General features: G+C 44.0%; 1 protein-coding gene across 1 annotated transcript in view; it reads left to right on the forward strand.

The window, feature by feature from the left end:
- LOC124722863 (cuticlin-5) overlaps positions 1-22891 on the forward strand; it is a 325648-nt gene that overhangs the window by 241085 nt on the left and 61672 nt on the right. The window contains exon 4 of the mRNA XM_047247993.1: positions 10260-10416. Coding sequence (XP_047103949.1) covers positions 10260-10416 — 157 coding nt within the window. The remainder of the gene's footprint in view (positions 1-10259; positions 10417-22891) is intronic.

Here is a 22891-nt window from a genome sequence, read left to right on the forward strand (position 1 = left end):
TTTCCTTCTAATGTTGTAATTATCAATATCAATGTTAATCTCAAGCTGGATTTTTGACAGCATATTTTAGTAGCAAATAAATTTTCTGTGGTTAATATTCACAACTGCTTAAACAGGCGTCTGAACATGGACGAGTATGATCCCTTTACATAATTCTAATTACTTGATTTTGAACAAAGAATACTTTTAGGCTAAATGGGGATTTACCCCAGAAAATAATCCCATAGGACAACAGTGAACGAAAATATAAAAAATATATTAGCTTAATGATTCTTGTGTTCTGTAAGCTTGTTATTGTTCTTATGGCAATACTATCTGAACCTAAAAGTTTAGCATATCTACTGTATGTCTTTTTCCAGTTTTAGTTTTCATCATTATGCAAACGCAAGAACTTCGAATTTCCCATCCTGTTTAAAATATTTTGACTCTGCGTCCCCCGTGTGGACTTTTGGGTGCCGACTGGCCGCCGGATCCTTCTCTGCCATTGGTGTCATTTCGAAGCGGTATGGGGAGGCACAAGGCTAGCATACCAGCATAGTGGTCTCCCAGGCGTTATCAGCTTTGTAGACCTTGAACCCCTACTTCTCATTCAAATAACACCTCAAATGGGACGACGACGTTGAGTGCAGCCCGTTATAGTCCTCCCACGAAAGAAAAACCCCTGGCAGTACCGGGGATTGAACCAGGGTCCTTCGCATAGCAATCAGAAACGTCGACCGCCCAGTTACAGAGGCGGGCATTTGTGTTGGTACACTACATTAAAACCATGTGGATTATTTTTGATAATACTAAACTGGATGGGATGTTTTAGGAATAATTCATTAGTACGAAAGCAGTTAATAATTCAAACAAAATCATCATTTACTATTTTCCCAGGTAATGCCTCTGTATGCTGTTTGACAATAATGCTTGTATCATATAAAACGGTAGATTGTTAACATTGAATAAGCACAGCAATGGGCCTACGATCGAACCCTGCACAACGCTTATGTTTTCTCCCCGTACAAATGATGTGACGTCCATATTTGTATCACTCGAACGTTCTGAAGCAATTTTCAGCATCCAGTTTTTAAACCAGAAATTAAACCAGGCATGCGCTGAACTACGAGGGCGTGCCGAAAAGTAAAGCCTCCGAATTTCTAATGTGAGAACTCTTAAAACTTCTTAAATAAAACAAACGTTATTAACATTGTACATCTTTATTCTTCAAGTCTATATGTTTATTTCTCAACATAGTCACCCAGGCGACGAACACACTTTTCCACAACGAGACACCAGTTTGTTGATACCGTTACTGAAGAGTGTTTAAACTTGTTGACGGAGTCACAACCTCACCTCTGCTCGCACCGCTTCATCACTATCAATGTGAAGTGTTCGAAGGTGTTCTTCCAGTTTTGGAAACAGATGAAAATCCGGTGGGATCAAGTCGGGACTGTGTTCAGGGTGATGGATGACAGTGAATCCAGTGCGTCGGATTGTTGCTAATGTACAGCGCTCGTGCGTAGTCTGGTGTTGTCAAGCTGAAGGAGGGGTGCTCCATGTGTGGAAGAACTCTTCCAACTCGAAACTCGATCAGAGCACGTTGTTTCTCACGCACCGACGTAGTTCAACGCCGACCGCCCAGTTACACACTCCAATGCGGAGTCCTCTAGTGGCAGAGGTTTGCTGCTTGCGTCAGCGATACGGGAAAGTCGACCGAGAGATATGCATGACATTTATGTAATGTGCATCACATACCTTGCAAGATTCCCGGCGGTACGGTAATGCGGGAATTGCCTGTGATTATTTTCTGCCCCGGAATAATCCTCGACACAGAACCACCCTTAGGAAACACTACTGTAATCTGTACGCAGTGGAGTACACAAACGCGAATTAATGAATTGTGTGGCCCCAGTGCTGAATCCTAAGTTGGAAAACTTGTGATAAAATAATAAATATCTTCTAATATCCCACAGAAAAAAAAACAAAATTTCTTAAATGAATAAGATACACTAATTTATACGAAATGAAAGGTTATTCGTCGTGACAATGGATTTATTGAATAAATGTTGTTGTTGTTGTGGTCTTCAGTCCTGAGACTGGTTTGATGCAGCTCTCCATGCTACTCTATCCTGTGCAAGCTTCTTCATCTCCCAGTACCTACTGCAACCTACATCCTTCTGAATCTGTTTAGTGTATTCATCTCTTGGTCTCCCTCTACGATTTTTACCCTCCACGCTGCCCTCCAATAATAAACTGGTGATCCCTTGATGCCTCAGAACATGTACTACCAACCGATACCTTCTTCTAGTCAAGTTGTGCCACAAACTCCTCTTCTCCCAAATTCTATTCAGTACCTCCTCATTAGTTATGTGATCTACCCATCTAATCTTCAGCATTCTTCTGTAGCACCACATTTTGAAAGCTTCTATTCTCTTCTTGATCAAACTATTCATCGTCCATGTTTCACTTCCGTACATGGCTACACTCCATACAAATACTCTCAGAAACGACTTCCTGACACTGAAATCTATACTCGATGTTAACAAATTTCTCTTCTTCAGAAACGCTTTCCTTGCCATTGCCAGTCTACATTTGATATCTTCTCTACTTCGACCATCATTAGTTATTTTGCTCCCCATATAGTAAAACTCCTTTACTACTTTAAGTGTCTCATTTCCTAATCTAATTCCCTCAGCATCACCCGACTTAATTCGACTACATTCCACTATCCTCGTTTTGCTTTTGTTGATGTTCATCTTATATCCTCTTCTCAAGACACTGTCCATTCCGTTCAACTGCTCTTCCAAGTCCTTTGCTGTCTCTGACAGATTTGCAATGTCATCGGCGAACCTCATAGTTTTTATTTCTTCTCCATGGATTTTAATTCCTACTCCGAATTTTTCTTTTGTTTCCTTTACTGCTTGCTCAGTATACAGATCGAATAACATCGAGAAGAGGCTACAATCCTGTCTCTCTCCCTTCCCAGCCACTGCTTCCATTTCATGCCCCTCGACTCTTATAACTGCCATGTTGTTTCTGTACAAATTGAATAAATAGTCGATGTAATTTGACATTTAAACACAAAAACAAAAAAGCACGTATGGCGTTGATACACCTATGTATGAAATTCATATAAGTACTAATGATGTTTCCAGAATGAGATTTTTCACTCTGCAGTGGAATGTGCGCTGATATGAAACTCCCTGGCAGATTAAAACTGTGTGCCGGACCGAGACTCGAACTCGGGACCTTTGACTTTCGCGGGCAAGTGCTTTACCAACTGAGGTACCCAAGCACGACTCACAGTCCGTCCTCACAGCTTTACTTCTGCCAGTACCTCGTCTCCTACCTTCCGAACTTTACAGAAGCTCTCCTGCGAACCTTGCGGAACTAACACTCCTGAAAGAAAGGATATTGTGGAGACATGGGTTAGCCAGAGCCTGGGGGGGGTGTTTCCAGAATGAGATTTTCACTCTGCAGCGGAGTGTGCGCTGATATGAAACTCCCTGGCAGATGAAAACTGTGTGCTGGACCGAGACTCGAACTCGGGACCTTTGACTTTCGCGGGCAAGTGCTCTACCAACTGAGGTACCCAAGCACGACTCACGCCCCGTCCTCACAGCTTTACTTCTGCCAGTACCTCGTCTCCTACCTTCCGAACTTTACAGAAGCTCTCCTGCGAACCTTGGGGAACTAGCACTCCTGAAAGAAAGGATATTGTGGAGACATGGGTTAGCCGGAGCCTGGGGGGTGTTTCCAGAAGGAGATTTTCACTCTGCAGCGGAGTGTGCGCTGATATGAAACTTCCTGGCAGATTAAAACTGTGTGCCGGACCGAGACTCGAAATCGAGTTCGAGTCTCGGTCCGGCACACAGTTTTAATCTGCCAGGAAGTTTCACTAATGAGGTTGTCCAAGCTGGCACGAAGTGCTGGAGCTCTGTGCGCGACGCTTTCCGTTTTAGAGTATCAATAGTAACGCTGTCTGATTGTTTCTACATTGAGCAATAGTGAGTGCGAAAGACTAAACTTGAAGAGTACGGTACATCCATCAACTAAACAGCTGCTGCTGGTGGTCGAAAGAACACGCTCTAGTGGGTAACAGATCTCCTGGAAAATTCCTGACGTGCAGGGCTGCACAGGTGCCGCCTCTCCTGAGTAGCTCCGTGCTCGCCGCCGTAAATCCGCCGCTGGCTGACAGGGTGGGCAGCAATTTGCGGTTGTTTGCTGATAATGCCGTGGTCTACGGTAAGGTGTCGAAGTTGAGTGACTGTAGGAAGATACAAGACGACTTGGACAAAATTTCCAGGTGGTGTGATGAATGGTAGCTAGTCCTAAATCTGGAAAAATGTAAGTTTAATGCGGTTGAGTAGGAAGATCAAACCTGTAATGTTTCGGATACAGTATTACTAGTGTCTTGCTTCACACAGCCAAGTCGTTTAAATATCTGGGCGTAACGTTGCAGAACGGTATGAGGTGGAACGGGCATGTGAGAACTGTGGTAGGGGAGACGAATGGTCGACTTCGGTTTATTGGGAGAATTTTGGGAAAGAGTAGTTCACTTGTAAAGGAGACCGCATATAGGACGCTGGTGCCACATATTCTGGAGTACTGTTCGAGTGGTTGTGATCCATACCAGGTCGGACTGAATGAAGACATCGTAGCAATTCAAAGGCGGGCTGCTGTACGAGGTGCATTCAAGTTCTAAGGCCTCCGATTTTTTTTCTAATTAACTACTCACCCGAAATCGATGAAACTGGCGTTACTTCTCGACGTAATCGCCCTGCAGACGTACACATTTTTGACAACGCTGACACCATGATTCCATGGCAGCGGCGAAGGCTTCTTTAGGAGTCTGTTTTGACCCCTGGAAAATCGCTGTGGCAATAGCAGCACGGCTGGTGAATGTGCGGCCACGGAGAGTGTCTTTCATTGTTGGAAAAAGCCAAAAGTCACTAGGAGCCAGGTCAGGTGAGTAGGGAGCATGAGGAATCACTTCAAAGTTGTTATCACGAAGAAACTGTTGCGTAACGTTAGCTCGATGTGCGGGTGCGTTGTCTTGGTGAAACAGCACACGCGCAGCCCTTCCCGGACGTTTTTGTTGCAGTTCAGGAAGGAATTTGTTCTTCAAAACATTTTCGTAGGATGCACCTGTTACCGTAGTGCCCTTTGGAACGCAATGGGTAAGGATTACGCCCTCGCTGTCCCAGAACATGGACACCATCATTTTATCAGCACTGGTGTATACCAGAAATTTTTTTGGCGGCGGTGAATCTGTGTGCTTCCATTGAGCTGACTGGCGCTTTGTTTCTGGATTGAAAAATGGCATCCACGTCTCATCCATTGTCACAGCCGACAAAAAGAAAGTCCCATTCGTGCTGTCGTTGCGCATCAACATTGCTTGGCAACATGCCACACGGGCAGCCGTGTGGTCATCCGTCAGCATTCGTGGCACCCACCTGGATGACACTTTTCGCATTTTCAGGTCGTCATGCAGGATCGTGTGCACAGAACCCACAGAAATGCCAACTCTGGAGGCGATCTGTTCAACAGTCATTCGACGATCCCCCAAAACAATTCTCTCCACTTTCTCGATCATGTCGTCAGACCGGCTTGTGCGAGCCCGACGTTGTTTCGGTTTGTTGTCACACGATGTTCTGCCTTTATTAAACTATCGCACCCACGAACGCACTTTCGACACATCCATAACTCCATCACCACATGTCTCCTTCAACTGTCGATGAATTTCAATTGGTTTCACACCACGCAAATTCAGAAAACGAATGATTGCACGCTGTTCAAGTAAGGAAAATGTCGCCATTTTAAGTATTTAAAACAGTTCTCATTCTCGCCGCTGGCGGTAAAATTCCATCTGCCGTACGGTGCTGCCATCTCTGGGACGTATTGACAATGAACGCGGCCTCATTTTGAAACAATGCGCATGTTTCTATCCCTTTCCAGTCCGGAGAAAAAAAATCGGAGGCCTTAGAACTTGAATGCACCTCGTATTTGTTACCGGTAGGTTCGAACAACACGTAAGTGTTGCCGAAATGCTTCGTGAACTGAAATGGGAATCCTTGGAGGAAAGGCGACATTCTTTTCAGCAACACTATTAAGAAAATTTAGAGACCCGGCATTTGAAGCTGACTGCCGAACTCTTCTACTGCCGCCAACATTCTTTGCGCGTAAGGACCACGAAGATAAGATACGAGAAATTAGGGCTCGCTCTGTTTGCGAGTGGAACATGAAAGTAAATGACAAATAGTGGTACATGATACCCTCCGCTACGCACCATACGGTGGCTTGCGGAGTATATATGAAGGGTTTATTTCAGTAGTGGTACAAGTCCATTACCTCCACTTTTCTGTCTATAATGCTTCTGAAATTAATGAGCCAAACAAACAGAAAGGAAGGTCCATCTCTAGCAAGAAGCCATATGCTTGAATATTTCTGGTATCTCAACTGCAGATTTTTCAGCGCTCATTTAACTTTAGGAGTCTGTATCTCAATATGAACAAAAATGAACTTGTACCACTATTGAAATAAGCCCTTCATATGTAGATGTAGCACGCCCCTGCACGGACTCAATAGACTGCCTCCGGCGACTGGTGCTGCATCGATCCTCCCACCTACTCCGTCCCCGGGCTAACTCTGCAAAATGAATGGAGGCAACCCTTCATGACCTGCCATCTTCAACCTCCATCGGTATTGAGAAGAGAATAAAAAATTCCGCGGCATTACTTTCCAGCACGCCCTAAAAAGCTTAATTTCTGTAATAGAATATTTTGATTTACATTACCTAGCTGACAGCTCGCCATCAACTTTGTGATATGGTCTCAAGCATAATACAGTCCAGGCCATCGACACAAATTCGGTTGATCTGAAATACGCTGAGGCGACAAATGTTATGGGATACTTCCTAATATCGCGTCAGACTTCCTTTTGCTTGGCCTAATGTAGCAGTAGCAACTCGATGTGGCATGTACTCAACAAGTTGTTGGAAGTCCCCTGCGGAAATACTGAGTCATGTTGTCTCTATAAACTCCTCCCAAACAGGCCATGAAGGCCCAACGGTACCGACCGGCCGCCGTGTCATCCTATGCCCATAGGCGTCATTGGATGTGGATATGGAGGGGCACGTGGTCAGCACGCCGTTCTCCCGGCCGTATGTCAGTTTCCGAGACCGGAGCCGCTACTTCTCAATCAAGAAGCTCCTCAGTTTGCCTCCCAAGGGCTGAGTGCACCCCGCTTGCCAACAGCGCTCGACAGACCGGATGGTCACCCATCCCAAGTGCTAGCCCAGCGCGAAAGCGCTTAACTTCGGTGATCTGACGGGAACCAGTGTTACCACTGCGACAAGGCCGTTGGCATGTTGTCTCTATAGCAGTCATTAATTGCGTAAGTGTTGCCGCTCGAGGATTTTGTGCACGAACTGACCTCTCGATTATGTCCCTTAATTGTTCGATGAGATGCATATCGGGCGAGCTGGGTGACCAAATCATTCTTTCCAATTGTCCAAAATGTTCTTCTAACCAAACGCGAACAGTTGTGGCTCAGTGATACGACGCATTGTCATCCATAAAAATTCCATCGTTGTTTGGCTGTAAATAGCCTCAAAGTAGCCGAACGTAACCATTTCCAGTCAATGAACGGCTCAGTTTGACCAAAGAACCCAGTGCTTTCCATGTAAACACAGCCCACACCATTATGGAGCCGTTGACAACTTGGGTCCATGGCTTCGTGGAGACTGCGCCACACTTTAACCCTACCATCAGCGCTTACCAACTGAAATCGGGACTCATCTGAACAGGCCACGGTTTTCCAGTCGTTTAAAGTCCAACCCATGTGGCCACGAGCCGAGGACAGGCGATGCAGGCGATGTCATGCTATTAGCAAAGACACTCGGGTCGGTCGTCTGCTGCTATGACCCATTAACGCCAAATTTCGCCGCACTGTTCTAACTGCTTGTCTGTTAGCACTGGCAACACTACGCAAACGTCTCTGCTCTCGGTCGTTAAGCGAAGGTCGTCGGGGCACTGCGTTATGCCTGGTGGGAGTTAATGCCTGAAATTTGGTATTCACGGCGCACTCTTAACACTGTGAATCTCGTAATATTGAATTCCTTAACGATTCCCGAAATGTAATGCCTCATGTGTCCAGCTCCAACTACCATTCCGCGGTCAGTGTCCGTTAATTCCCATAATCACGTCGGATACCTTTTCACATGAATCACCTGAGTACGAATGACAGCTGCAGTAATGCATTGACCTTTTATACAGGGTGAAAATTATTGAATTATCTGAAAAAAAACGTAAATTAGTTACAAACTACGGCGTGCACACACTTTATTCAAGATGTAAACATCACTACAGACATTCGGATTTAGATTATGGCATGTTCGATATTCCCGCCATCTTTGGCGATGATGTGGCGCAGACGAATAGCGAAGTTCTGAATGACCCGCTGAACTGTCAGAACATCGTTGCTGTCGATGACCTACCTCCTGAATGCCTGCTTTGAACCCAGAAATGGTTTTGGGGTTAATACTGCACATCTTTTCTTTAATATAGCCTCGCAAAAAGGAGTCATATGTGTTCATATCCGGAGAATATGGCGGCCAATCGAGGCCCATGCCAGTGGCCTCTGGGTACCCCAGAGCCAGAATGTGGTCCCCAAAGTGCTCCTCCAGGACATCAAACAAGGGATCTAGCTCCGTCTTCCGTGAACCACATATTGTCGAAATCAGGGTCACTTTGGATAATGGGATGAAGTCATCCTCCAAAACCTTGACGTAACGTTCGGGAGGCAGTGTGCCATCAAGGAATATCGCACTGATTATTCTGTGACTGGACATTGCACACCACACAGTCATCCGTTGAGGGTGAAGAGAACTGCGGATTCTCAGTCCTCCAAATGCGTGAATTTTGCTTATTAACAAACCCATCGAAATGAAAGTGGGCTTCATCACTAAACCAAACCATATTGACATCAAAGTCCTGTTTGTCAATTCTGTGGACAATCGTGTTGGCGAAACACAACTGCTGTTCCATGGTCCTGGGATTAATGGCTGATGGGTTTGAATTTTGTATGGGAAGAAAACTGGAAATTTGTGGTAAGTTCCTATGGGACCAAACTGCTGAGGACATCGGTCCGTAGGCTTACACACCACTTAACCTAACTTAAACTAACTTACGCTGAGGACAACACACACACACACACCCATGCCCAAGGGAGGACTCGAACCTCCGACGGGGGGAGCCGCGCGAACTCTGGGAAGGCGCCTTAAACGCGACCCCGCGCGGCTGTATGAGAAGAGATCCAGGTCAACAACAAGTTGTCGCAGTGTCTCCCGGTTGAATCTCACCTGTTGCGCACCTCGTCTGATCGATTTCCTGGGGCCGGTTTGAAACACAGCGCATGTCTTCTCGATGTTTACAGGCGTTTTCACCCTTTTTGGACGATCGACATTGTTAACAGTATCATCACGAATAATACCCGTCCTGCTAAACTTGTGAATTAAATTCTCCATTGTTAGCACACTTGGACCGGTTGTCTTCAGAGTGAACTCGGTCGCAAACTTCCTTTGAGCCGCAGTTGGGCTGCTATTGCTCGCGCAGTGGGCCTTCACAAGCGCAATACGCTCAGGCGCGCTGTACCGTAGCATTTTCACGTGCAAATGGCCGACAAGGCCCGTGCGTATGCGCATACTAATTCCCATCATGCCCCGCGACCAACCGTGCAGTTTGAACGTCCTAACGCAAACCGTTCAGAAGTTATGACGATTTTATTTCATATAGTTCAATAATTTTCACGTTGTAACTAGTGTACGCAGTACTACCGTCATCTGTGTATGTGCTTATCGCTATCCCATGACTTTTGCCATCTCAGTGTACTGTTCTAGTGTTTTCCTATTTACACAATCGTGCATTAAATCCGTCCGTACTCGTGACTGAATTAATTAAAAATGAAAGGAGGCAAGTCTCCGTGACTTGCATTCCTTCAACCTCAACCGAAATTGAGAAGAGAATAAAAAATTTCAAGGTTTTACTTTCCAGCATAGAATATTTTGATTTACATTACCTGGCCGACAACTCGCCATCAACAGTGTGGTAATATAGTCCAAGCTATTGACGGAAATTCGGATGAACAGGAATAGCAGCCTACGATCCACTTCCCCACTTCTAGCCAGTGCAGGAGACGAAAATCTGTTGCGGCATTTACATATCAGCATTGTTTTCCCGATGGGCTGTAAGAACTGTACGGCCGGCGCGGTGTTGCAGGTGGTGTTCGTGGGCGACGGCAGCCACGTGTCGGGCCCGCACGTGCGGTCGCGGCCGCTGAGGCCCCTAGCCGCCGACGACCTGGACTGGCGGCTGCACGACGACGTCTGGGACCGCGAGTACCGCCGCCACCACCACAACGCCACCAGGGTGCACCGTGCGTATCCTCACTTTCCAACCTATTGTATTGTATTGTGTCGTATGTTAAGGGGCTCCGAAACGCCCTATACTTGCAATGTTAAAATAATGCTTATAAATTACATCTTTCCTCACAAAGTATTTGAGGTAGGAAGTTGAACTTTTTACAGATTATTTATCGGAATATGGGCTACAACTTTAACACAGGGATTTTACAAAATTTTGGTTCAGTTATTAAAGATGATTTTTTTTCAATTGTAATGAAAATTCACAACATTTTCTTGCAATTTTTTATTTATATATTCAAAACTATACAGTTTTTTGGAAAAAGGCTGTGTTAAATTATGCAGAAGGTACTGTGTAACATTTACTGAAAGTTTGAAACAAATATGTTTGGAAGATCCTTAGAAAACATGTAATTAGTATGAGAAAATAAAAGTTTTGGGAATCGAGCGACAAAGATTGGATTAACTTTTTAGTGCATTCCAGGTCCATAGGATGGATTATCTTCATCCTCTGCAAACTCCTCCTCCAGCTTCCTCTTGTTCCTCCTCTTGTTTACTCTTGCTTGTATTTCTAGATTCTTTACAGCCCTGTCTGCAGCCCGAAGGCGTTCCTTGTCTAAAGCAAGCATCGCTGGTTGTTGTGTTCGTAGATTTTGCTACCATTTTCTTCAGTTGCAGTTATTGCAACACTGTTCCAAAAGGTGGTCATGTATGAACGCTTATCACATTTCAGTTGTATTTCACTAGCAAGTCCTACGTGCTTTATTATGGAGAGTTCCAGACCAACTTCACTACAATGAATACATCTTACACAGTTTGAAAAAATTCCTTTGAGAACCGACATATCAAATATTTCATTCACATCCGATTCGCCCATAAAACATTCATAGTTTTCACTCCTTGAACCAAGCTTCTTCTGTGAAGTATTTTCTTTCCCACTTTGACTGCTATGGGCGGGTGTACTTGAGAGGTTAGGTTCACTCACTTGGTTATCGTCTTTATTGTTTACAGTAATAACACATACCTTTGGCTTTCCAACATTTCTCCTTTTCTTAAAAGCCTTCAGAGGATTTCTAATAACTTTACTTTTACTCATTATTATACTTCAACAAAACAGAGACTCAAGAAACAGAATTAATTACGAATATTTTCGAGATAACGACAGAGTAAATAAACATGAAACAATCGACAATCACACCAGCGATATATATTGGACCATCACAGGTTAGCCACAACACATACTTTATCTCACATCACTAAAATGTACCTGATCAACACGGACGTTAATAATAACACCATTTGACAGCAGTTTAACAGCGCCACAGTGGGTCACGCCCATGTAGAACACATTTCAAAAAAATTTTTAAAAATAGTTGTAGTCTTCGGAATTGAATAAATTATATATCTATTAAAAGGTAATAGTCTGCAGATTCAGAAAACGCAAAAAAGTAAAAATTGAACTTTTCATGATTTTGAGCCTTTCCGGAGCCCCTTAACCGGGGACCTAGAAACGACGGAGAGGCTCCGTCCCCGCCGCAGCCGCAGTGGTCCACAACCCCACGACGACTACCGCAGTCCAGCCCTCCGCCTCCCCATCGTTATTGTGCGGTTCGGCCCCCGGTGGACGCCCCTAGGGAACGTCTCACACCAGACGAGTGAAACCTCTATGTTTGCGTGGTAGAGTAACGGTGGTGTACGCGTACGTGGAGAACTTGTTTGCGCAGCAATCGCCGACATAGTGTAGCTGAGGTGGAATAAGGGGAACCAGCCCGCATTCGCCGAGGCAGATGGAAAACCGCCTAAAAACAATCCACAGACTGGCCGGATCACTGGACCACGACACAAGTCCGCCAGGGATTCGTGCCGGTGACCAGGCGCTCCTTCCCACTCCGGAAAGCCGTGCGTTAGACCGCTCGGCTAACCGGGCGAGCTTTTCAACCTATTACAACTATCTGGAAAATTTTTCCCACACAGGGAGGAACAACACATTGCTGGCTATTAAAACTGCAACACCAGGAAGGACAGCAGAAAACAAAATATGTTGTACGTATACAGTGTAGCGGGCAGAAGACACAATTAAATTCGTAGGTGATTTGGGGATGTACTGGGTGCGAAATGTAGAACACAAAGGTGCCACCTCTGGCAGCAACAACGGCTCAAACCACTAATAGTGTTGCGCATGAACAAGACTCGAACTGTTCGAGTAGTTGACGTCACAGCTCGAGAAATCTCGGGCTTTGCTCGAGCTTTCGATCGCCGCACGATCTAGCGATTTCTGTTGGTACTATTTTCATGACGTGTTGTAGCACTATTAATACACAGGGCGATTATTAGTAACATTAAAAACCTCCGAAGCGTAGATGACGCTGAGACAAGTAATTTAATATAAGACATATAGCCGGCCGGTGTGGCCGTGCGGTTCTAGGCGCTTCAGTCTGGAACCGCGTGCCCGCTACGGTCGCAGGTTCGAATCCTGCCTCGGGCATGGATGTGTGTGATCTCCTTAGGTTACTTAGGTTTAAGTAGTTCTAAGTTCTAGGGGACTGATGACCACAGATGTTAAGTCCCATAGTGCTCAGAACCATTTGAACCATAAGACGTATAGGGTCGCAAATGTCGAGAAATACCCCAGAAGAGAATGACAAATGTTGAACATGTGACGTCACCTGATGTCGTACCTCACCAAACGTGCAGCGGTTGAGCCTATTGGTCTGTCGCACCTGTCCGTACCAGGTCGCGTTGACAGAGGAGATAGAGAAGATCCATAGAAGAGCGGCGCGTATCGTCACAGGGTTATTTGGTAAGCGTGATAGCGTTACGGAGATGTTTAGCAAACTCAAGTGGCAGACTCTGCAAGAGAGGCGCTCTGCATTGCGGTGTGGCTTGCTGTCCAAGTTTCGAGAGGGTGCGTTTCTGGATGAGGTATCGAATATATTGCTTCCCCCTACTTATACCTCCCGAGGAGATCACGAATGTAAAATTAGAGAGATTCGAGCGCGCACGGAGACTTTCCGTCAGTCGTTCTTCCCGCGAACAATACGCGACTGGAACAGGAAAGGGAGGTAATGACAGTGGCACGTACAGTGCCCTCCGTTCCACACTGTTGGGTGGCTTGCGGAGTATAAATGTAGATGTAGATGTAGATTTAGATAATTCCCAATCCAAGTCATGTATTCATGTCGTTGTGGCTCTGGGCCCACATGCGCGACCTTAGCGTGTGGGGATCAGGGTTCGAATTTTGCTTTTGGCAGGCAATATTGTTTCATTACGTTAGACATTCTGTGTTCCCGGCGAAATAAGATTTATGATTTTATTTATCGGTCTCGCTGTTTGCTCTGGTTTATTCCAAAGTACACTACCGTATAACAAAAACCTGCCGTATTGCGTCACAATTAACTAGTATAAGCTTCCGAACTGCTTCGTTACTAGAAAATGACCTACGTTTTCAACACTTCTGGAGGGTGGTTATCTATAGCCGTCAAGTAAAGTATAAAATTCATATTTGTCCATTTTAAACCGAAATATCGACCGGTTTCAGTCATGGACCATCTTCACGGGTAAGGGCTAAAATGGTTTAAGCCACAACATTACATTCGTCATTACTTAAATAATGCGTAGAGCATGTCATGAATATCAATATACGACACAGAACTTTTGGAAGCAAACGTATTAATACCAAGCGTACGAAAAGCAGTGTTGTTTTCGCGATCGCAGTTATGGTGACTTTAGTATGATATGTTTCACTTATTAAGCATTCAGTTCCTAATTAATTTTCTTCTTTGTTTCCTCTGAATTTTAACTGCTTGTTTTAAAGATGATAAGATACTAGTAGTTCTTTTACACGTTATTCAGTTATGTAAACAGGGATCGAAATTCTCATTTGGAACTTAACTGGTAAATTATTATAGTTTCTAATAACCAAATAAAACATTTTATTGGATTCAGGATCGAATAATATTTTTGTAGCACAATACTTTCGTATATGACAGTTAGCTTTGCGTAAAAAATCACCATAAATGTTTATAAACGGCATTCATAAATCCTGTATGAGAAATCTTATTGTAAATTATCTCATGTAGGTCCACTATACTGATCTGAATGACTTATACTGAATAAAACAGGTGAACAAATAGAAATGTATAGGAAAGAAAGGAAAAAAAACATTTAGAAAAGTTTTTAATGAGCCAATGCGTTGGATACTTTCGCTCATTCACATAGTTATCAGTACATTCATAGCCTCGGTTTTGAATCTGGTGTTCTCCCCCCTCCCCCCTTCCCTCCTCCACAATCCACTTTCCGTACATCCAGGTATTGGGTACATTATGACAATTCAGACCATTGTTGCAATTTACAGTACTGAGCTTCAATGTTCTCCTTCATGTAATATGTACCCATTCCTGTGGTCCATTAAGTCGGTTGCTTGTCGTAATTTACTGCCTATTACTAGGCTTGTCACAGGAAAGAATTACCATTTTTTTCTGAATCTAGGTAACTAACGTGTATTTTGGGTTCATGGTCAATGTCATACATAATTTTGGCTTTGCAAAATTTGACGTCCTCAGTTTTTATATCCACGAAGCTATGTTTTAAATGTGAGGCACTATTTTAAAATTCTGTTAGAAATATGCTGTTGCATTAATATTTTAATGTTTTATTGTTGATTTCTGCTTTACACAAATGTTTGAGAGATAAAATGATGGAATTTTACATTCTGAAAAAATCTTACACTTTATGACTGATAATGGGTCGAACTAGTGTCCTATATGCGGTCTCCTTTACGGATGAAACACACTTTCCTAAAATTCTCCCAATAAACTGAAGACGACTATTCGCCTTCCTTACTACAATCCTTACATGCTCATTCCGTTTTACATTACTTCGCAACGTTACATCTAGATATTTAATCGAAGTGACTGTGTCAAGCAGCATACGGCTGTACTGTATTCGAAAATTATGTGTTTGTTTTTCCTACTCATCTGGATTAACTTACTTTTTCCTATATTTAGAGCTAGCTGCCATTCATCACACCAACTAGACATTTTGTCCAAGTCATCTTCTGTTCTCCCACAGTCACTCAACACCTTCCCATACACGACAGCATCATCAGCAAACAGCCGCAGATTGCTGCTTACCCTGTCCGCCAGATTACACTGTTCTACAAAAAAAACCTTTTTTTCTATTTCTGATAAAAAATATTGTGAACCTAGTTGTATTTTGAGTGCTGAATTGAAAACTGTTTTTGGTTTTTTCTGTCAGGGATAGTTTATGAGTAATCGCAATTTTATTTCTCTTTTCAGTTTCTGATATAGTGCAGCAAACGTGAGGTGAAATTCGACAAACAAATGCACATCTTTATGATGTTATAAGTTCATCACATTAATGGAGGGTGGGATCTAACATATAACACAGTAACCTTTGTGTATACACTTTGAAGCATTTATTTGACATGAGAAATTACAGAAAATTGACAAACAATGAGCCACTGCCTTGTAATGCACATCACTTTTTTCTCTTGTATTGTGAATCTTTCTTCTCTCGAATGATATTCCAGCAATAATCTGCTAACATAGAAGGTACCCACTTCCCTTCATAGCGCCTTTCTATGGTAGAAATGTCTTTATGGAATCTTTCCCCATGTTCATCCGATACGTCACTACAACTCTCTGTGAAGTAGTCCAGATGAGAGTCCATCATATGTACCTTCAAAGACATATTGCACCCCAAATCCTGATATGCTTTCATCATATCCTTCACCACTGCTTTGTAGTTAGTAGCTCTCCTTCTTCCGAGGAAGTTTTCCGACACCATCTTGAAACAGTCCCATGCGGTTTCTTCTTTATCGGTTAAACATGCTTCAAAATTTGCGTCTTTCTGCAGCTCCCTGATTTGTGGGCCCACAAATACACCTTCCTTTATTTTTGCAGCTGAAAGACGGGGGAATTTGGTAGCTAAATATGCAAACCCACAGCCTGTTGGATCCATGGCCTTCACGAATTGTTTCATAAGGCCAAGTTTGATGTGAAGCGGTGGAAGTAGTATATATTCAGGAGCTACCAGACTTTCACGTTGTACATTCTTTTCGACAACTTTCCATCTTCGCCTAGGCCATTTCTTTTTCACGTAGTGGGAATTTCGGTCTCGACTATCTCACTCGCAAAGAAAACAGGCATAATTTGTGTAGTCTTGTTGCATTCCCAGTACCATAGCAATTACCTTGAAATCTGCACATACTTTCCATTCTCGATGAAGGCAGATCTGGGTAAACAATGTGCCTCTTCGACTTTTTGTTTGTAAAACCTTGAATTTTTGTTAGACAGAAATAACAATCAGTAACATGGTCCTTAGGCTCCCTCCACACCATGGGAACAGCAAACGATGCCACATTCTCTTTACCTTTCCACCACTGAATTAGTTTGCAGTAACATGTAGCACAACAGAAATGTGGTGCCCATTCTTTATATTGGTCTCCTACCTCTACTCCAAAAAAATGTTTGTATGCTTTCTTTATGACTAGAGAAATTTTCTTCCTATTTCTGGCAAAAGTGAACTTCCCACAGATGTAGCAGAAGTTGTCCGGCTTATATCGGCATCCACGATGATGCGGCATTTCTGCAAATTTAAAAATACCACTTTGGTAATACACCTGTATTAAATTAATAGTAGGGAACTAGAGGAACGTTGATGTGTAAAAACAAGCTGTCGTTTTACCTTCAGCACCAGGCTGAATCAGTTTACACACAGGAACTAAAAAATTCAACCGTGCTCGGAAATATGACAGACAGTAATTTGTCAGCCAAAACACCCACTCTTTAAGACTGACACAAATTGCGGCTAACACCACTGTTGTAAACTCGATGCACCTGCCCCTAGGAGGCGTGAAGCTTTACTGCCGAGGCAGCGACCGGCTGTTCGAGTTAATGAGATGTTTCAGGTGGTCTTAATGACATAGGTGTGGCGGGGGATAACCTAATGATGTCTGATTCTTCCCACCTGCTGTTGCATAAGAAATTATCACGTTCTATCACTACTGGATGCGGCAACATACCCGTATTTCTCTATAACGTCTCTGTGTTTGCCATGAATTGTGAATATACATATATATATACATATTACATAAAAAGTATCCCTGACAACGATATTTTGTTTACATATTTGAATTTCCCACGGTAAAATGGTCTAGAAGCACATACTTTAATATCAGAAATAGAACCCATGTCGAACAGTGGCCATTTATATACAGGGTGGTCCATTGATCGTCACAGGGCCAAATATCTCACGAAATAAGCGTCAAACGAAAAAACTACAAACAACGAAGCTTGTCTAGCTTGAAGGGGGAAACCAGATGGCGCTATGGTTGGCCCGCTAGATGGCGCTGCCATAGGTCAAACGGATACCAACTGCGTTTTTTTTTTTTAGTAGGAACCTCCATTTTTATTACATATTCGTGTAGTATGTAAAGAAATATGAATGTTTTAGTAGGACCACTTTTTTCGCTTTGTGATAGATGGCGCTGTAATAGTCACAAACATATGGCTCACAATTTTAGACGAACATTTGGTAACAGGTAGGTTCTTTAAATTAAAATACAGAACGTACGTACGTTTGAACATTTTATTTCGGTTGTTCCAATGTGATACATGAACCTTTGTGAACTTATCATTTCTGAAAACGCATGCTGTTACAGCGTGATTACCAGTAAATACCACATTAATGCAATAAATGCCCAAAATGATGTCCGTCAACCTCAATGCATTTGGTAATACGTGTAACGACATTCCTCTCAACAGCAAGTAGTTTGCCTTCCGTAATGTTCGCACATACATGCTGATGCATGTTGTCAGGCGTTGTCGGTGGCTCACGATAGCAAATATCCTTCAACTTTCCCAAAAAAAAATTCAAATGTGTGTGAAATCTTATGGGACTTAACTGGTAAGGTCATCAGTCCCTAAGCTTACACACTACTTAACCTAAATTATCCTGAGGACAAACACAAACACCCATGCCCGAGGGAGGACTCGAACCTCCGCGGGGATCAGCCGTACAGTCCATGACTGCAGCGCCTAAGACCGCTCGGCTAATCCCGCGCGGCTCAACTTTCCCCACAGAAAGAAATCCAGGGACGTCAGATCAGGCGAACGTGCGGGCCATGGTATGGCTCTTCGACGACCGAGCCACCTATCATGAAATATGCTATTCAATACTGCTTCAACCGCACGCGAGCTATGTGCCGGACATCCATCATATTGGAAGTACATCGCCATTCTGTCATGCAGTGAAACGTCTTGTAGTAACATCGGTAGAACATTACGTAGGAAATCAGCATACATTGCACCATTTAGATTGCCATCGATAAAATGGGGGCCATTTATCCTTCCTCCTATAATGCCGCACCATACATTAACCCGCCAAGGTCGCTGATGTTCCACTTGTCGCAGCCATCGTGGATTTTCCGTTTCCCAATAGTGCATATTATGCCGGTTTACGTTACCGCTGTTGGTGAATGACGCTTCGTCGCTAAATAGAAGGCGTGCAAAAATTCTGTCATCTTCCCGTAATTTCTCTTGTGCCCAGTGGCAGAACTGTACACGACGTTTAAAGTCGTCGCCATGCAATTCCTGGTGCATAGAAATATGGTACGGGTGCAATCGATGTTGATGTAGCATTCTCAGCACCGACGTTTTTGAGATTCCCGATTCTCGCGCAATTTGTCTGCTACTGATGTGCGGATTAGGCGCGACAGCAGCTAAAACACCTACTTGGGCATCATCATTTGTTGCAGGTCGTAGTTCACGTTTCACATGTGGCTGAACACTTCCTGTTTCCTTAAATAACGTAACTATCCGGCGAACGGTCCGGACACTTGGATGATGTCGTCCAGGATACCGAGCAGCATACATAGCACACGGCCGTTGGGCATTTTGATCACAATAGCCATACAGCAACACGATATCGACCTTTTCCGCAATTGGTTAACGGTCCATTTTAACCCGGGTAATGTATCACGAAGCAAATACCGTCCTCACTGGCGGAATGTTACGTGATATCACATACAGGGTGTTTCAAAGATGACCGGTATATTTGAAACGGCAATAAAAACTAAACGAGCAGCGATAGAAATACACCGTTTGTTGCAATATGCTTGGGACAACAGTATATTTTCAGGCCGACAAACTTTCGAAATTACAGTAGTTACAATTTTCAACAACAGATGGCGCTGCAAGTGATGTGAACGATATAGAAGACAACGCAGTCTGTGGGTGCGCCATTCTGTACGTCGTCTTTCTGCTGTAAGCGTGTGCTGTTCACAACGTGCAAGTGTGCTGTGGACAACATGGTGTATTCCTTAGAACAGAAGATTTTTCTGGTGTTGGAATTCCACCGCCTAGAACACAGTGTTGTTGCAACAAGACGACGTTTTCAACGGAGGTTTAATGTAACCAAAGGACCGAAAAGCGATACAATAAAGGATCTGTTTGAAAAATTTCAACGGACTGGGAACGTGACGGATGAACGTGCTGGAAAGGTAGGGCGACCGTGTACGGCAACCACAGAGGGCAACGCGCAGCTAGTGCAGCAGGTGATCCAACAGCGGCCTCGGGTTTCCGTTCGCCGTGTTGCAGCTGTGGTCCAAATGACGCCAATGTCCATGTATCGTCTCATGCGCCAGAGTTTACACCTCTATCCATACAAAATTCAAACGCGGCAACCCCTCAGCGCCGCTACCATTGCTGCATGAGAGACATTCGCTAACGATATAGTGCACATGATTGATGACGGCGATATGCATGTGGGCAGCATTTGGTTTACTGACGAAGCTTATTTTTACCTGGACGGCTTCGTCAATAAACAGAACTGGCGCATATGGGGAACCGAAAAGCCCCATGTTGCAGTCCCATCGTCCCTGCATCCTCAAAAAGTACTGGTCTGGGCCGCCATTTCTTCCAAAGGAATCATTGGCCCATTTTTCAGATCCGAAACGATTACTGCATCACGCTATCTGGACATTCTTCGTGAATTTGTGGCGGTACAAACTGCCTTAGACGACACTGCGAACACCTCGTGGTTTATGCAAGATGGTGCCCGGCCACATCGCACGGCCGACGTCTTTAATTTCCTGAATGAATATTTCGATGACCGTGTGATTGCTTTGGGCTATCCGAAACATACAGGAGGCGCCGTGGATTGGCCTCCCTATTCGCCAGACATGAACCCCTGTGACTTCTTTCTGTGGGGACACTTGAAAGACCAGGTGTACCGCCAGAATCCAGAAACAATTGAACAGCTGAAGCAGTACATCTCATCTGCATGTGAAGCCATTCCGCCAGACACGTTGTCAAAGGTTTCGGGTAATTTCATTCAGAGACTACGCCATATTATTGCTACGCATGGTGGATATGTGGAAAATATCGTACTATATAGTTTCCCAGACCGCAGCGCCATCTGTTGTTGACAATTGTAACTACTGTAATTTCGAAAGTTTCTCTGCCTGAAAATGAACTGTTGTCCCAAGCATATTGCAACAAACGGTGTATTTCTATCGCTGCTCGTTTAGTTTGTATTGCCGTTTCAAATATACCGGTCATTTTTGAAACTCCGTGTACTTATACGTTTGTGAATCTTACAGCGCCATTTATTTAAAAAAGCGGATAAAGTGTCACTAGAAGCCTTCCTAAGAGACAGTCTCCATTCCTTCGGAACTGACTATGCAAATGTAGACGAGATGTGACTCAAATTCAAAGATATAGTAGCAACAGCAATTGAGAGATTCATACCTCATAAATTGGTAAGAGATGGAACTGATCCCCCATGGTACACAAAACAGGTCCGAACACTGTTGCAGAGGCAACGGAAAAAGCATGCGAAGTTCAGAAGAACGCAAAATCCCGAAGATTGGCTAAAATTTACAGACGCGCGAAATTTGGCACGGACTTCAATGCGAGATGCCTTTAATAGGTTCCACAACGAAACATTGTCTCGAAATTTGGTAGAAAATCCGAAGAAATTCTGGTCGTATGTAAAGTACACAAGCGGCAAGACGCAGTCAATACCTTCGCTGCACAGTGCCGATGGTACTGTTACCGACGACTGTGCCGCTAAAGCGGAGTTATTGAACGCAGTTTTCCGAAATTCCTTCACCAGGGAAGACGAATGGAATATTCCAGACTTTGAAACACGAACAGCTGCTAGCATGAGTTTCTTAGAAGTAGATACCTTAGGGGTTGCGAAGCAACTCAAATCGCTTGATACGGGCAAGTCTTCAGGTCCAGATTGTACACCGATTAGGTTCCTTTCAGATTACGCTGATACAATTGCTCCCTGCTTAGCAATCATATACAACCGTTCGCTCACCGATAGATCTGCACCTACAGATTGGAAAATTGCGCTGGTCGCACCAGTGTTTAAGAAGGGTAGTTGGAGTAATCCATCGAACTACAGACCTATATCATTGACGTCGGTTTGCAGTAGGGTTTTGGAGCATATACTGTATTCAAACATTGTGAATCACCTCGAAGGGAACGATCTATTGATACGTAATCAGCATGGTTTCAGAAAACATCGTTCTTGTGCAACGCAGCTAGCTCTTTATTCGCACAAAGTAATGGCCGCTATCGACAGGGGATCTCAAGTTGATTCCGTATTTCTAGATTTCCGGAAAGCTTTTGACACCGTTCCTCACAAGCGACTTGTAGTCAAGCTGCGGGCCTATGGGGTATCGTCTCAGTTGTGCGACTGGATTCGTGATTTCCTGTCAGGAAGGTCGCAGTTCGTAGTAATAGACGGCAAATCATCGAGTAAAACTGAAGTGATATCAGGTGTTCCCCAGGGAAGCGTCCTGGGACGTCTGGAGTTCCTGATCTATATAAATGACCTGGGAGACAATCTGAGCAGTTCTCTTAGGTTGTACTCAGATGATGCTGTAATTTACCGCCTAGTAAGGTCATCCGAAGACCAGTATCAGTTGCAAAGCGATTTAGAAAAGATTGCTGTATGGTGTGGCAGGTGGCAGTTGACGCTAAATAACGAAAAGTGTGAGGTGATCCACATGGGTTCCAAAAGAAATCTGTTGGAATTCGATTACTCGATAAACAGTACAATTCTCAAGGCTGTCAATTCAACTAAGTACCTGGGTGTTAAAATTACGAACAACTTCAGTTGGAAAGACCACATAGATAATATTGTGGGGAAGGCGAGCCAAAGGTTGCGTTTCATTAGCAGGACACTTAGAAGATGCAACAAGTCCACTAAAGAGACAGCTTACACTACACTCGTTCGTCCTCTGTTAGAATATTGCTGCGCGGTGTGGGATCCTTACCAGGTGGGATACACGGAGGACATCGAAAGGGTGCAAAAAAGGGCAGCTCGTTTTGTATTATCACGTAATAGGGGAGAGAGTGTGGCAGATATGGTACGCTAGTTGGGATGGAAGTCATTAACGCAAAGACGTTTTTCGTCGCGGCGAGATCTATTTACGAAATTTCAGTCACCAAC

Source organism: Schistocerca piceifrons, chromosome X (genome assembly GCF_021461385.2).
Source record: "Schistocerca piceifrons isolate TAMUIC-IGC-003096 chromosome X, iqSchPice1.1, whole genome shotgun sequence".
Lineage (NCBI taxonomy): Eukaryota > Metazoa > Arthropoda > Insecta > Orthoptera > Acrididae > Schistocerca > Schistocerca piceifrons.